The sequence below is a fragment of the Thalia democratica genome, chromosome 7 (assembly GCF_965202585.1).
Source record: "Thalia democratica chromosome 7, ktThaDemo2.hap1.1, whole genome shotgun sequence".
In the NCBI taxonomy this organism is placed as follows: domain Eukaryota; kingdom Metazoa; phylum Chordata; class Thaliacea; order Salpida; family Salpidae; genus Thalia; species Thalia democratica.
In genome coordinates, this window is record NC_139171.1 from 28,614,810 (window position 1) to 28,632,185 (window position 17,376).

Here is a 17,376-nt window from a genome sequence, read left to right on the forward strand (position 1 = left end):
ATTCCAATTTTTTAAAACTACTTCACTAAACATGGATTTTTTTTTGTAAAATAGCTTAAACTGAATAAAATTATTTAATGTCATTTAAACGCTTAACACTAATGTAACTATCAAAACTTTTTTCTTTAGACTTAGCTAACTTAAATTTTAACTAAAAAAGTTTTTGAATAATGCTTTTACACGAACTTTTTTATAATTTATTATTTTACCACTAGATCTTTTACAGGTATTAGTTAAATTTTACAGTCAAATATGTCATCATCTGGAAAAGAAAAGTTTGCTGGTAATCCTGAAAGAAAAATTGAGGGAGATTCGCATGAAGGTCCACCTGAAAAGAAAGCGAGTGATGAAGTTCAAGCGGTAGAAGTTAGAAGAAAACCGAAAGATGTTGCAGCAAAAAGACTCGCAGAAGAGTTTAAAGAATTAAACCCACCAGATAACATAAGAGTGCGATTGAAAGAACACAACCTGTTTGAATGGGAAGCTACGATCCAAGGACCTGTTGGTAGTCCATATGAAGGTGGAACGTTTTTGTTGGGTTTGAGTTTTACTGAAGAATATCCGTTCATGCCACCAAAAATCACTTTTAGAACCAAAATCTACCATTGTAATGTTGATTCTGACGGTTCCCTCAGTATTCTAGACCGGACTAAAGGGTCTCAATGGTGTCCAAGTGTATTTGTAGAGCACATTTTGTTGACTGTTTTATCACTTCTGAATGACTGTGATCATGAAATGCCTCTTCGGCCAGAAATAGCAGCTCAGTACGTGAACAATCGCGAAGAACACGACAGAATTTGCAGGGAATGGACATTGAAATACGCAACTGAGGAATCTGCTTAACTAGCACCTGAGTTTTATTGGATGCATTTGTTCTGTTTGTGTAATGTTACTTGTTTGAAACAGTTTAGTTAACCAAATTGTATGTTATACTGTTAAGTTCAAATTCTTTCAATTGTTTATTTGAAGTTTGTATTTGTGAAAATAAACAAAGCTCAGTTAAATTTAAAACTTTGATTTATTTAGTTAAGAAAACAGGAGTTATATTTAATATTCATACATTATAATTTTATAACGGTGTAGGTTATAATATCCGTAACTAAGTAGATTTCTATTGCTAAGAATTTCTTATGTTTTAGAATATAAATGTTATTAAAGTTCTGTTAGTAGAACTTAAGTTTTATTATTTATATGCATAATGTTTAGAACAAAAAATACTGTCATGATTTCAGTAATTAACTGTGAACACTGTTGTTCAGACAATAACAAATAAATTATACTTGTTAAACTTCACGAAAATAAGTTAATTATAAAGTATTAAGTTGTTATAAATATATTAAAGCAAGTACAACTATTGTTCTCATCTACATAAACTAATACATATATGTATACTTATCAATCAAATTTAACAATTAAAAAATTAAGTTTAACTTTATTTTCTGAAACTATTACAATCTATATACTATTTTCGATACCAACAGTTGAAAAAAAATAGATGGTACACAGTATAAAGGCATACTATTATTTATTTAATTTTATAGTTAAGTAAATTATTAATTGTAGCTATTTAGAAATGAAGTGTATAATTAGAACAAAACCAAAAAATGACATCAATTTTTACAAAAATAATTTAAAAGACAATTGGACTTAAGAATAACTAATAAAAAAATATATTTTTAGCATATCGCGTTAAAGTTGAAAAATTTTCTTTAAAACACTACAAAATACACACTAAGTTAAACTACTAATTAAAAATGCTGTCTACTGTTTTAGACAGTAAATATCTTGTTTTTGTTTTGGTTTTACCATTAATTTAAATACTGGTTTCTCGATTAAAAAATTGATTTTAAAATACCTACACTTTCGAAAACATCCTTTAAAGATTTGATTTAAATTGAACTAGTTAAAACTATTGATACTATCTTTTCTGTAAATTGGTAAAAGTTTTGGAAGTTTCATAAAAAGAGAATTTACCGATAAAACTGTTATAAATAAGAAGGTAATTACATTTTAATCAGTATTGTTTTGATGACAAAAACTGATTTCCAAAACAAAATTAAAAAAAACAAGAAGAAGTAAGCAATTTATTAACTTTAAACAGTTGTGAGAATCTGTTTAGAAAATCAAGGTTATCGTTTTAAAAATGATGTTATTGGTTTTGATTGGTCAGCTATGAAATCTGTTGCTTTATGACTAGCAAGGTTTTAAAATGTAGGTTTTATTGTTGTAGGTTTGAAAAATATCAAGTCTTTTTACTTTCGAAGTTATATAGTTATTTGTCTTAACTAAAAAAATTGATCAATTGAATGAAATGTAGTAAGTTTATTTTTTAGAGGTGAGCAAATTAAATGTTTTCAAACTTAAACATTACAGGAAACCAACATTGTTATGCGCAGTTTACTATTTTATTTTACTTAAAGCGGTCGCAATTTTATTGTCACCGTAACCTAGTTGTAAATAAAATATATAGTTTGCACACCTCTATTTACTTTATAATTTAAGGAGAAAAATATTTGACTTATTATTGAGGTCATTCGTTATCACAGTTCAGCTGTTTTCCAAAATGTATTTTTAAATGCTTTATTTTTTATTTAACTATTTCAGATGTACAAATAAACTGAAAAAAGTCAAGCTAAATAATTAAAAAAATAAATTACGGATTAGGTTTCTACAATCTTGTTTTAGTATTGTAATGCGATAAATTATTTCTTTATTTCTCATTTATTTATTTTTTTTTATGTATGAACAGTTAAGAACTATGTATTATTTGCCGATAAAGTGCTTGTCATTATTTTGTTGATTGAAGTTAAGTATTATATATAAGAGCTTGAAAAATATAAGTAAAATCTAAAAGTTTGACGAAATTATTTAATATTTTATCTAAAAAATTAAACAATAAAAATATTTAGTTTCTCTTAGTTGAATATAATTAATTGTAATAATAAAATAAAGAACAGTTATGTTAAATGGCAAAATTTATATTTATACCAGACCTTAATAAAGTTAAAAGATTTATTTATGATGAGAATTACAATTAAATTAAGTGTACCATTCATACCTTACAAATTTTCTTTCTAACACACTTTATATTTTTCTGTTAAATATGCGGTAGTGGTACAAGAGATGACTTCATTACAAGCTTGACAATACTTGAAAATTTTATGAGTTTTCTTCTCGACTGAAACTGACCGCATAAGTAAAGTCCAAATAAGTGAATAAGTGTTGTACAAAAGTAATTGTTAAGTTTTTAGTTTTATAACATTATCCATGAAAGTAATTATGACGTTTGAAACAATAGAAAAAACTATAAAGAACATTTTGAAACAATAAAAAAGTCTATTCTGAAAAAATTGTAGGCTAATGTCATAAAATAAATTTTGTAATTTTTGTAAAAAAACACTATTTTACAAAACTATTTTTAAAGTGTTTTATTTTGAAAATAAAACTAAAAATAGCGCAAGTTTAAAAAAATGTTTATCCATTACGCTCTAAACTAAGTTTTTTTTTTTAAATTATTCATAAATTATACTAGAATCTTAAAATAAAATCTTTTTAAACAAAGATCATTTATTCGCATTAATACTCTAAATTTGTTAATAAAGTTCTAGATGATAAATTTAACCTAATTTTATTACTCTGTCCATACAAGGTGTTTTAAGCAAAACAAAAACTAAAACTGCTCTTTATGTGTGAATTTTAAAATTTAGTCTCATTCGATACAAGGACTGTAATTTTTACCAGAATTTTATTTGTTTTTTTAATACTTTTAGTTTTTTTTTTGTTATTAAAGATTACTTTGTAGTTTTTCCTTCGTTTAGTATAATAAAAAATCTATGCTTAACTCTATCTTTCTTTAATTTTATGTAAACAAATTTTACAAAAATATGAAAATTAATCTTATATATTTATTTAAACTAAAATTCAAGAAAATTTAATTATGTTGTTTTGTCTTTAAAAGATAATACTGTTATACCAATAAAACATTCAGAAAAATTAATGTTAAAATTCCAAATATTTACAATGAAATTAAATATTTTCGAGTAGGTTTTGATAGTTTTTAAGTATTATTTAAAAGCAAATATATTTTAGTTTTAGATACCTATTTTTTTCTCTTTCGTTAAGCTTGTACTTTTTGTCGTTCTTAAACTATAACCAACAGTTAATACCAAGTTAATTAACATAAGTGATTTATTTGTAACTTTTATCTCTAACTTAGAGTTCTTTTGTTTTAAATTTTCAACCAACGGTTTAAATCCATCAACAACAAATAAAAAAAACTACAAATAACAGTTAACTAAATCTGTCTACTTTTTTCAACTTATATATTTTTTTATTTTAGTTATTAAGTTTTAGCCATTAGTTTAATGTTTGTTAAAATTTACATCTCGATAACTTAAATATATCTAAAATTTATTTATTTTTACTACGAGCTCACTTTAAAAACAAAACTTTATAAAAATAATTATATCAAACAACAACTAATAGATTACTATTGATAAATTAAAATTAATCATGTTAATAATTATTTATATGAGTATGTTTTCTAATAAGTTCTTAAAGATTTGATCAGACACTTATATCATTATATAAACAGTTTTATTATACACTAGATTTGAAACAATCTTCTATTCAAAGAAATATATTTACCTTACTTAAAAAAGCCTCGACAGCCCATAGTACATTTATTTGATTTTTTTATTAAACGAACATTTTTTGTATATAATATTTTGATATTAAATAACAAGTGTTTTGGATGTTGGTATTTAGGCTTTACAAAATATTCATTATAAAGTTTATTCAATTGTTTTAATTTTTTATTTGTCAGAAACTCATTGCTAAGAAAGTTTGAAAAAAAACATTTGAATAGTTTTTGTGCTATATTAATGTTGGTCTTTGTATACTTCTTGATTTTGTAACGAGCTATAAAATTAGGAATTTCATTAGCATTTTACAAACCTTTTAATTTTATCAACATAATAATATAGTTTAGTAAAAAAATTCAGTTATTAATATCTACAAACCTTAAAATTGACGAACTTTATAAAAATCTTCACTAAACTGATATTTTTTTTCTAAAGACCTACTGATTATGATAAAAAAAAACTCAATTTATCTACTTAAAAAGACTTAAATAAGTGTATTATCATCATTTATTATTTGTTTTTTGACATTGATAACATAATTAGGCTTATGATTTTTTTATCAGAATTAAAATTTAAAGAAGGTTTTTACCAAGATTACTGTAAAACAGTTAGATCAACTTAATGTAATAGATTAATTTTTATGTAAGCTTTTTATCGTAAAAACTATATTTATGTAAAAATATTTGGTAAATTCATTCAGTAAAAGTCTGGTTGACAGTGAGATTTAATTTTAGTATAATCATCAAATTATTATTTGCATCTTTTAAACTTATCAAGTTTTATTATACTTTGATCCTATTTAAAATTGGATAAATATAAGATTCCATTTTTTGAAAACTTTAATAAACATATAAAAAACATTTCGTAAAATAGCTTAAATCATTTAAATTATTCAAAGTCTTTGAAAGCTTAACCTTAATGTAGCTATCATTTTCTAAAAATCTAGCATTAAAAATAAAGACATTTATGATATTTCTGATGTTTGTTTGATAACGTTGATAGAAGTTAAAGTTTTATAAATGTCAATTATTTCATCTAACTAAAATTTAAACCTTTAACTTAAATAAAATCTAGTTATTCTTCTTACAAATTTATATATGCCTAAACCAAAAGTGAAACGAGTTTTGAAACTTGTTAAATATTAGAAGTTCTAATTTAAAAAGTTTTAAACAACGGTTTTAGACGAATTGATTTATAGATTATTATTTTACAACTAAATCTTTTACAGGTATTCGTTAAATTTTACAGTCAAATATGTCATCATCTGGAAAAGAAAAGTTTGCTGGTAATCTTGAAGGAAAAATTGAGGAAGATTCGCATGAAGGACCTCCTGAAAAGAAAGCAAGTGATGAAGTTCAAGTGGTAAAAGTTAAAAGAAAACCGAAAAATGTTGCAGCAAAAAGACTCGCAAAAGAGTTTAGAGAACTAAACGCACCAGATGACATAAAAGTTCAATTGAAAGATCACGACCTGTTTGAATGGGAAGCTACAATCAAAGGACCTGTTGGCAGTCCATATGAAGGAGGAACTTTTTTGTTGGGTTTGAGTTTTACTGAAGAATATCCATTTTTGCCACCAAAAGTCACATTCAGAACCAAAATCTACCATTGTAATGTTGATTCTGACGGTTCCCTAAGTATTCTAAATGGGTCTGATAGGTCTGATTGGTCTGGAAGTATAACTGTAGAGCACATTATGTTGATTATTTTATCACTTCTGAATGACTGTGATCATGAAATGCCTCTTCGGCCAGAAATAGCAGCTCAGTACGTGAACAATCGCGAAGAACACGACAGAACTTGCAGGGAATGGACATTGAAATACGCATCTGAGGAATCTACTTAGCTATCACCTGAGATTTGGTAGATAAATTTGTCGTGTTTGTGTAATTTCATTTGTTCGAAACCATCTATTCAAAGTAACTATTTTATAAGTTATACTGTTATGTTTGAACTCTTTTACTCGTTTGCTTTGTGTTCGTTATTTTTTCAATAAACTAAGTTCGGTCGAAAACAACACTCATGGTTTGTTTAATTTAGAAACAGGAGTTAAGTATTACTAATACAAAGTATTAAGTTTTTTGACGGTGTAGGTTGCAATTGTAGCAAATTTGTCCTTGGTTATCAAATTGTATTTTGGTATTCGCCTATTTTTTCGTGTTGGCGGATAATGTTTTTATTTTGATTCAATTGTTGTTAATTCTAATTTAAATATATTAATTATATATTGTAGTTTCTATGGCTTTTATGTCATTAACAAGATTAAAGTATTTGTCATCAGTAGCTACTGGTTTATATTCTATAAAAAATAATTTAGCTACTTATATAAAAGTATTCGCTTAAGACAGGCCGCCATTAGGGTAAAAAAATCTCCGACACTAAGTAGTTATATATGACTAAAAATAATAATTATGCTTAGGCTATGAAACTTATAATTAGAGTAATGTTATTAAATTTAGGTTTTCTTTGTTTTTATTTTTCTTTTTTACTGGCAGACATTTGCAAAATCTTGTTAAGGCTAATTGTTAATCATTGTTTAGTAAAAATAATGGTAATCTTTTTAGTCAAAGACTTAATCAATTATTATCAAATATTTTAGTATACAGTTCGTTTTATTGAGTTTGTGTTTTGGCAAAAACGTTTTTCATGTTCTATGCTGAACACTTTCACTGCTTTTTCATATTTTTTTGATACAGTTTTGTATTTTTGTGTCATCTGCTTATCTAACTTACATTGTTTGTAGAGTTTTAGTTTTTCTCTTAACAGCTATTTTATATCAGAAGGATATGTTTTCATTTTTCTGTCTTGTTTAATCAAAGGCACAAATTGTTTGATTGAAAAGTTTATCGTTTTGATAAATTTATCATAAAACATTTGTAGATTTCTTGAGTTGTTAAAAAGAACTTTCCAATTTATTTCTGATAAAAAATTATCAATATTCTCAAAGTTTGCTCAACTAAAATCTGGATAGAGTGATTTAAGAGATGGTTTTTTACTTTTGTGAACACTTATCCCCAACAAAATAACATTGTGATCATTTATATTTGTTAAAAGTGAATCAACCAAATGAAACTTAACTCTATCTAATGCCATATAATTACAAAGCAGTATATCGAGGATATTACCGTTCTTAAGGGTAGGTGAGTCAATAAGTTGTGTAAGGAGATTATCTGAACAAAATTTAATAAAACATTTGTGACAGTCATTGTAGGTTGTGCTTGGGATATTCCAGTGTATATTTGGCAAATTAAAGTCACCTAAAATGTAAAAAGGAGACTGTTTTGGAATAAGAATTCGGAAACTAATTAGTTAATTTTATTAACAATGTTATAAAAATAAAATTGTATTTTAAGTGAAGGCTTTCAATAAAATTAGTAGTAGGTAAGACAGATAGGAGTAATAGCATTTGATTTGACGAAAATTAATACCAGAAAATATCTAATAAATTTAAATATAGTAACTAAACAAATTTTAACTATGTAATGTAAAAAATTATATCAATTTTAGTGATCGTTCTGATTTTTATTACTTTATAGATAGTACTACAGCACATAATTTTTAATTTTATATATATTTTCTACATGTAACTTCTAAGATTCGTTTTGTAAAGAAAACTCAGATTAGTTCAAGCTTGTTTTCAAAAAATAGGGCTAGTTTTAATAACTTAGAAACTTTTTTCTATTTTAAAGTTATGAAGTTTTAAAAAAGAAAAAATATCTTGACAAGTACAGTTAGATTTACTAAAATCGACTAAAAAATCTCAAAAATTAAAAATTTTAAAAGATTAGTAGCTATTACAGCTTTAAGCGTAAGTAAATAAAAGATATATTACTTGTTTGTAAATCTTAAAAAAAAACTAAACTAGGTGATATAGTTTTTTTCTAATGAGCTTTTTTTTAATAAGCTTATGAATAATACAAAACACTAACGCTTGATAAATAATGTAAATTTTTTCAATTAATTCTTTTATTATACGCCTCTTTTATGCGCTTATTGTGCGCCAGTGGTCTTCTAGGTGTACACTGATGCACACTAAAGTACAGAATTTTTTTTGGGGTGTACGAAACTTTGGGGAACGCGATATTTTGAGATTAGACAAAAAAGTTTTTATCTTGTAATTAGATATATTTAGTTTAAGCAAAATAACTCAATATATAAGTTAAATCTAGTCCTGGCGTTTAATTTAGCTTTTAGTTTATTAGCTATTTTACTCTCATGATTTATTTTTGTATTAAAAATCACATATCATTCTTTTTATAAACACTGAGGTAACAGCCTACACCTGAAAATATAGTGAGCTTCCTTTTTAAATTAAATTTATCAATTTTACCTTGTTTTTAAACTAAAAAAATATTTTTATAAAGATATTTACATGATAATGATACGATTAGTTCAATAAAAATTAAATTTCAAAGCTACTTTTTATGTTTACAGCATAAATTAATAATTTATGTTTGATAAAAAATACTTTAATTAAGATAAAGTTAATTTAAGTATATTTACAATTCTTTTTAAATATATGCATATCAGTAGTAATGAATAAATTTTAAGTAACAGTTTTAAGTTTTATGTTACTAAAATTAAGTAGTTATTATACTTTTATCCATATTTGAATAGTACATATAAAATATACAGATATTAAAAGCTTAAATTAACATTGAGTTGCCTCACATGTAGACTAATTTGAATATTGAACAGGATTTTTGAAAATCTCAGACTGGTTAATATTTTTTTAGGTTCTTTTGTAAATCTCAGGCTAGTTAAGTGTACTTTTTAATAAATTACTTGTTACTTAAATTTCTTAACTTTAAATTTTTAAAAGTTTATTTTCTGAGACAATCTTTTTTTTGTTACTATTTTGATCTGTTATTTTAAGAAAAAAGATAAATGTTTATTTTTGAATTTTTAATTTGTCTTTTAATTTTCTATTTTATTTATTCATAAAAATGGATGACTTTACTAGTTTGTTGTAATTCAGGATAAATGTATTTAACATTCAACAGAAAATTTAGCTCTAAAACATGTAACACTTTTAAAAACCAGTTTTAGAGTTTGGTATGTATCAGGGTTGCCACACACCAATTTTTTTTTCTAAAATACAGTCTTACTAAGCATGTTTTTTTTTCTTGCAAAAGGTATTCTAGTTTGGGTACTTGTGTAAAATCTCTGAATTAGTAATTTATTTTTTAATATGAACCTTTTATTCAGATCTTAGTTCTTTGTATAAAAATGTTACTCTAACTATACTGGTACTTTTGAGCTTTGGCTTTCTCTTTTCTTTTTTAAACTCAAGATGACCAAGGCTATTTTTTGTAACTCATGCTGAGTCCCACACACTTAGTACAACTCAGGATTGTATAAAACTTTAAAATTATCTGGATAATTTTTTAAAAATCTTATTCCAATATTTTTACTTCATTAAGTGAAAATTCTTTGCCGTAGCTTCAGTTATCTGTTTTTTTTTAAATCCTACTTTTTTTAACAACCTTAATTTTTATTACCTATATTTTGAATATCAATATATGATGTTTTATAAGTATTTCAAAAACTTAAGGGTTAGGTCAGTTTTTGTAACTCAAAGAGTAACAACCCTAAAAATGTTTGTTACTCAGACTAATTTTGTTTTAGTTTTATGAAAATTTAACCTAACAATTAGAGATACCAATTTTTTATTTATGAAATATATTATGGCAGCAGTTTTAATAATTTGACTAGTAGAGTTATAGAATGTGCTTTTAAATGTAAATCTTTCTTTATGCTTAACAAACATTTTTTAAATAGACTAAAAAAGTTTGTTTAGAGTTTTAATTATGTATAAGTTTATATTAAAAATTAAAAATTTATCATTTGTGAAATATTAAGTTAGTTTTTTCTTTTCAATTATATTTATTTAAAAAATAATAATTGTTTTAAATAATTTACAGTTCTTCAGTTGTTTTAGTTTATTTGAATGTTTCAAAATAAAAAAAACCTTTAATTTATATATTTTTCAGTATTTTAATTATGTAAATGCAAAAATACAAATAGTTAAAAGGTTTTTTGATACTTGATCAAATATAAGACTAGTAAGGATTTAAAAAACTACCCATGTTTGGTTAGAATTTTTTTTTCTTAGCTTAAGGCTTTTTTTTGATTAAAAACCCTTTTTGCTTCAAAATTAATATATCAAATTTTCTGTTTGTTATAAGTTTGATATTTCAGGTAATCAACAAATTTGCCAAGCATTCAGAATGATCCTAGATACTTTGAAATAAAAAAAAATCACAGTATGACACAGGATAACTCAGGAAATTTTTAATTTGTTTTTCAAACTCAGGCTGACTTAAGATAGTTGTTTTTATTTCAGTGTAGTTTTAAGGTTTCAGGTAAGTTTTTTTTCTTCATAAGGACCAATTAAAAGGTAATTTTTTTAATTATTACTAATATTAGTAAATTATAACATTTAGCTTAATGATAAAAGTTACCTATTTTAAAAAATATAAATTATTAATACTAGCTACTTTTAAAATTTAACAATTATTCCTATAACGATAGTAACTCGAGAATGATGTTACTATTTTAGTGTTAATCGAAAATTAAAGCTAGTTTTTATATTTACATAAAAATTAAAAAAAATGCATTTATTAAATAATACTTTAAGTAAGATAAATATAAGTGGAGCATTTAATAATTCTCTTTTAATAGATGCATGGTAGTAGTAATGATTAAAATTCAAGTAAAAATTTAAAGTTTTAAATACTTTAAATTAATAAATTTATATATTTTTATCCATTAATGAATAGTGCTTACAAAATCTACAGAAACTATAAACTTTAATTAATACAGAGTTGCCCTACACTAGGGCTAGTTTGAATTTTACAAAAATTTTTTGAAAATATCAGACTAGCTCATTATATTCTAAGGTTCTCTTGTAAATCAAATGGCTAATTAGGTATGCTTTTTAATAAATCTCTAGTTACTTAAACTTATTAATTTAAAATTTAATTTAAAACATTGTTTTTGAAAATAATCTTTATTTTCTACATATTTTGTTCTGTTATTATAACAATAAAAATTAACTTTTTATTTTCGAGTTTTACATTTGTCATTTAATATTTAATAATATAATAAAAATAATAAGATGAAACATTAAAAGGCGTTAAATCCTTAAGACCCTGATAAGCTAAGCTTATCAAAATATATACCATAATTTTTTTTGTGTCAAAACTTTATTCCGACTTACTGCGTTTCACTGTTCTTAAATAAATTTAAGAACTGATCTAAGGAGTCTCAAAAACATACGGAGTCTTTTCTTAGAGATTGTTTGAGACTCCGTAGATCTGATCTTAAATATTGAGAGCAGTGAAACGGCATGAGTCGGAATAAAGTTTTGACACAAAAACATCTGTCGTAATATAAATAATATATTTTTTTAATGGTAAATCAAGTTGTCTAGAATAGTTTGATTTTATTAGAAAATATTTTTTTTATTCCAACAAAGATTTCTGCTCTAAGAAATTGCAAACCTCTAATAACCAGTTTTAGGTTTCAGTATGATTTAGGATTGCAACATATTCAGCCTAGTTAAAATCTTTTTAGAAATACAGTAACCTCTCGCATCTTTACTCACTCGTGACGTTACGCAATTTCATTTAGTTACGCATTTTAGAACTCTAAAAACTAAAAGTTAGAAACTTTAAATTTTTAATATTGCACAAATTAGATTTATTGTACATTTATAATTTAAAATACGTTTTAAAATGCTAACTCACCTCTATATATATTTAGAATTTGTAAACCTATGTTCCTTGACTTATTGATAAGCATTTAAATAGAACTCAGTGTATCATAAATTTTGTTAACAATAAGAGATTTAATTAAATTCTTATAGAAAAATGACTGTGTTAAACAATGAAAGTATAATGAAATAATAAGAGTTGAAAGCATAAACAAAAAATACAGCACTCTTGCCCTATATATGGATAGACATCTAAAAAATAAATTTAATGAAAACTAAACAGTTTTTATTAAACATTTTTTCTATATTTAGTATATTTTTGTTCAAAATAAAAAATCCTTTACGGCACCAAATGCATATTTTTGTAAATGGCTATGGAGACGAATTTAATATAGACACCACACCATTTTTTGATTGTAAACAAATGCTTTCTTAAGAATTTAATTTGCTAAGTAGAAAAGAATATAAATATTAAGTATCAAATATGTCACATATAAATAAAATAAAATCTACTTATCATTAAAATTACGAAAACATTTTCTACATGTATTATTAATTTATACATATTTAATTCTTTTTTTATTATATGTATAGTGTTATGTTTTGTTTTCATATTTATTCACAAAGTAAACAAATTGTGAAATGTATGAAAGTCCCCAGTCTGCTTTCAACTAGAAACAATAAAAACAAAAAAGACATTATAGTAAGTTTCTTTGGTACCTCTTGTATCTTTACGATCTCTCGTATCATTACGCATTTTTTCGGTGGACAAAGTGTGCGTAAATAAGCGAGAGGTTACTGTACAGTCTTACTAAGTTTTTTTTTTGCAAAAGGCAGGCTAGTTTTGGTATTTCTGCTAAATCTTTGAATACATTATGTCTAAATTTCTTTAAAAAATTGTAATTTTTTATTTATATCTTTTTTTTTTATCATAGTCGTACTTTAAGTATACTGCTACATACTTTTGAGATTTTGCTTTCTCTTTACTATTTTAAACTTAAATTGATCCAAACTAGTTTGTTGTAACTCATGCAGAGTCACAAACACTTAGTATAACTCAAGACAGTTTAAATCCTTTAAATTTTCAGGTTGGTATGAAATTTCTTTTAAGAACCTTTTTTCAATCTTTTTTCTTTCATTTAATGAAATTTACTTTTTGTAGTTTCATTTTTTTTATTGTTAAAATTCGAATTTTGTTGTATAACTTTAAATTTTTGTTTTAAAGTTTATTTCCTTCAAATATTTATTTTTAGATAGTTTTTTGACTTAAAGAGTAACAACTCTGCTTATACTTTTAAGGTTGATTTAGTTTTAGTTTTGAAAAAGCAAACTAAACTATTATTTTTGAACGGGCATGTTGTTTTTTAGTTTTTTTATTTATAAAATATAAAAAGGCAGAAATTTCAATATTTTATTAGAAGATTTATAGTATGTGGTTTTAAAGATGATGATTCTTTATGTTTAAAAAACATTATTAAAATAGACTAAAAAGGTTTATATTGTATTTTATTAATATATAATTATATATCAACATTAAAAAATTTAACACTTGTGAAATATTAAGTTATTTAATTTGTTTTACTTACACTCACATTTAGAAACTAGTTTAATTTTTTTAAATGTTTCAAATTATTTTATAGATCTTCAGTTGTTGTACTTTACTTAAGCTTAAAAAAAATTGTTAATTGATATCTCTTTCAGTGGTTTTATTATGTTATTTCGAAAACAAATGTAGTCAAAAAGATTTTGATATTGTTATAAAAACTTAAAAATATATAAATTTATAAAATATTGATGTTAGTTTAGATTTTTTTTATCTAAACTTAGATTAGCTTTTTTTTAATTAATAACCCTTTTTGCCTTATAATTAATGTTTCAAATTGTCTGTTTGTTATAACTTTAATACTTCAGTCAAGTAACAAGGTTGCCACAAATAGGAATAATCCTGGATACTTTAGAACTTTTGAAAAGCTCAGTATGCCACAGGATAACTTAGGAAATTTTTAATTTGTTTTCTGAAGTCAGGCTGACCAAATATTTTTTAATTAATCTCAATGTAAGTTTAAGATTTTAGATGAGTTTTTTCTACCTTTTAAATGATATTTAAATATGTTGTTTTTAATATTTATTATTTAGTGGTAATTTTGTTAAAGAGCTTAGTTTTTCTTGACTTTGAAAAGTTTCAAAAAAAGGAACTTTAAAAAATCATTGATGACTACAAGTCAGTTTAAAATCATGCAAGACAGTTTTTAATCAATTAGAAAATATTTAAATAAAAGGATTATAACCCTTTCAAACTTTATTAACAATATCTTACTTCAATGTTTAACTTAATAAAAACAAAAGTTTTAAAGCAGCTTCAGTGTTAGTACAGAAAGATTTACTTTTATTGAAAATTATTGTCATTTTATCTTTCTTTGCATTCTACATTTTTCAATTGCTAGATTTCTGGTTTTTATCTAAACTCTTATATTAGAATAATCAAAATGATAAATTTAACACATTAGTGTATAAGTTATTTACAGTAAGATATCTAATCTACTGTGTAATTCTAATCTTAAGCTGTTTTTTTCATTAAAATTTGCTTATTTTTATATAGTATAGAAATAAAACGTTTCAAAAAGTTACATTTCATCACATTTTTTACTGCTAAATAGTGTTTATGTATTTTTGTTATTGATTTAACTAGATTAGAAAGCAATAAAGACTTTTACTATCAAAGGTCTGTAAGGTTTTTTAATTTTAGTTTTTCTAGTTCATAAAAAATCAACTTTATTTAGTCAACTAAGATTTTACTTTAGAAACAAATTAACTTTTCCTATGAACTTTAAAAATTTCTTTACTTAAATATGATACATTAGTGATTTAATGCTATGTTTATTACTTATTAATGGTTTCATTTTAACTGAAATTGATTTAATTCAAACATATACTTAAAACGAAATAATTTTAATTCTTAAAAACATCAAATATTAATGAAGTAAAACAATAAATTTTAAATTTAATTTCAAAAACTCAGCTTGTTTGTTTGTTGATGTTTTGGTTCAGGCAAGGTTGGCTAGTTTCGATATTTCCCAAAATATCCGTCTCGTTTTAAAAGCTTCAATATATTTTTTAAAATTTTGTTATTGTTTTCTCGGTACATAGTGTTTTATGACTATTATACATATATTGGTATTAAACAGTTCAGCACGAATTTATTATATCTGTGCAATTTTAACTCTTACCAAATGTTTAAATATATTCAAGTTTTAAAAAGTACTGTTTATGAGTATTTGGATTTTTTCAAACTTTTTTTCTGTTTTACAAACTGATGTTGATTCAGGCTATTTTAAACTGACTCCAAACAGATTTTACCCACTAAAGCTATTTAGTATTAATAGACCCCGTTAGTAATGTCATGTCTTGGTTTTTAAGGTTTTACTAAACTTAAAAAGCCTGAAACTGTCAATTTTACAAAATAAAAACTGATGAAGTTGAATAAACTTTTTTTTTAATGTAAAATTTAAAAATTAACTTGACTGTTATTTTCACTTACAGTTAATCACTATAAGATACAATTGTAAAAATTTATAGAATAAAAGTTTAATCTAATTTTGTGATCAATACCTTGCACATTTTGAATTTTTTAGCTATCATAAAGAATTCCACATAAAGACTTTCTATTTATTTCTAATTCAGTACTTTTAATGAAACTAAATAAAACCTTAAACGCTATTGAAAACAATTATAAGCAAAAGAAGTTTATTTAAAATTTTAACTAAAACTATCATAAGTTTAATTAATTAACTTAATTTATTTTTATTAAAGGTTAAAAATGTTCTGTTTTTAGTTATAAAATAGATACAAGTATTAAAATAATCTAAGTTTTTATTGTTAAGTGTATGATTTACTTTGAAACATTTTGATCGAATACACGTTTTACTTGTTTCATTTAATTTTTAAATGCTGAATATATAAAATCAGTCAACCAGAAAACAAGTTAATCTTATGAAAGCTTACATTTCTATGATTTAACTATAGTAAAAAGCCAAAAAGCCACAGAGAGCGTGTAGAGCAATGTTTCATAAAGTGGGCAAAGTGGTCCAATGGGACCATGACAGATATTCAGGGATCCATAAGCAGCAAAGGGAGAAGAGTGGGGCCATGAGGCCATAATTTGAAACTTACACTAGATACTCTTCAGTTGTAGACGAAGAGCAAAAATAAAAAAGGTCTTCAATGTTTTTTTTATAGTTTATGAGTAATCTTGTTGAAGGGGGCCATGGCTTTTTCAATTTCTTTAAAGAGAGCCATTCGCAAGAAGAGTTTAAGAAACCCTAATGTAAAGATTCTAACAAGATCATGCAGATGTTTTTCCAGAACTGAGTTTAGTTGTTATTATATTCTTTGTTGTGAGGATCTAGTGTAAATAATGTTTGTTGCTTATACTATTGATTTTTTTTGTTTGAGTTCTAAGTTGTTAAATCTTATTTTTATTATTTCAATTATTATTTATTATTATTTATTGAAAATTTAACTAATGACTGTGGAAGACTTAGCAATAAAATATTTAACTGAAAGAATATTGACAGTTTTTGAATTATTAAAAACTTTTCCACGGTTAGTTTCATAGTTGACAACTGTAATAGTTTGTTTTAATTTTGTTAAAAATGTAGTTTTACATAAAGACACATTTAAAGTAACTTTACAGTATTCTTTCAAAGCTTTTATACTGTTGAATACAATTTTTTTACTTTAAACTTTACTTCATAGTAAGCATTTACCAAAACTTTTGAAAACCTTTTCAAAAAAAATGAATTTATTTATTTAAGACCAGTTTTGCTTCTCTTTTAAACAAAAATATTCTTAGAGTTAAGTCATACAAAAGTATAAACTGTAAAACAAGTTTGACAGGATTGTACTCCTTTTGGTTAAAACTTTCCTGATTAATCAGAAACTGTTCTGAATAATTTAAAACTGACCTGTAGTCATCTAGGTTTTTTTTTCAAACTATTTTTCTAAATTAAAACTTTCC

The 17,376-nt window shown here is 24.1% G+C and overlaps 2 protein-coding genes across 2 annotated transcripts; both read left to right on the forward strand.

Moving 5' to 3' along the window:
- Window positions 1–252: 252 nt before the first annotated feature.
- On the forward strand, window positions 253–843 carry LOC145841225 (uncharacterized). Its single transcript, XM_082948593.1, has one exon. The coding sequence runs from the start codon at window positions 253–255 to the stop codon at window positions 841–843; it is 591 nt and encodes a 196-aa protein (XP_082804719.1).
- Window positions 844–5,897: 5,054 nt separating this feature from the next.
- On the forward strand, window positions 5,898–6,488 carry LOC145841226 (ubiquitin-conjugating enzyme E2 D2B-like). Its single transcript, XM_082948594.1, has one exon. It carries the CDS (start codon window positions 5,898–5,900, stop codon window positions 6,486–6,488), a length of 591 nt encoding a protein of 196 aa, XP_082804720.1.
- The last annotated feature ends 10,888 nt before the right edge of the window (window positions 6,489–17,376 follow it).

What these genes read in the sequence shown, in the direction of transcription:
- LOC145841226 (XM_082948594.1), top strand. Translation starts at nt 5,898, where the DNA reads ATGTCATCATCTGGAAAAGAAAAGTTTGCTGGTAATCTTGAAGGAAAA.
- LOC145841225 (XM_082948593.1), top strand. Translation starts at nt 253, where the DNA reads ATGTCATCATCTGGAAAAGAAAAGTTTGCTGGTAATCCTGAAAGAAAA.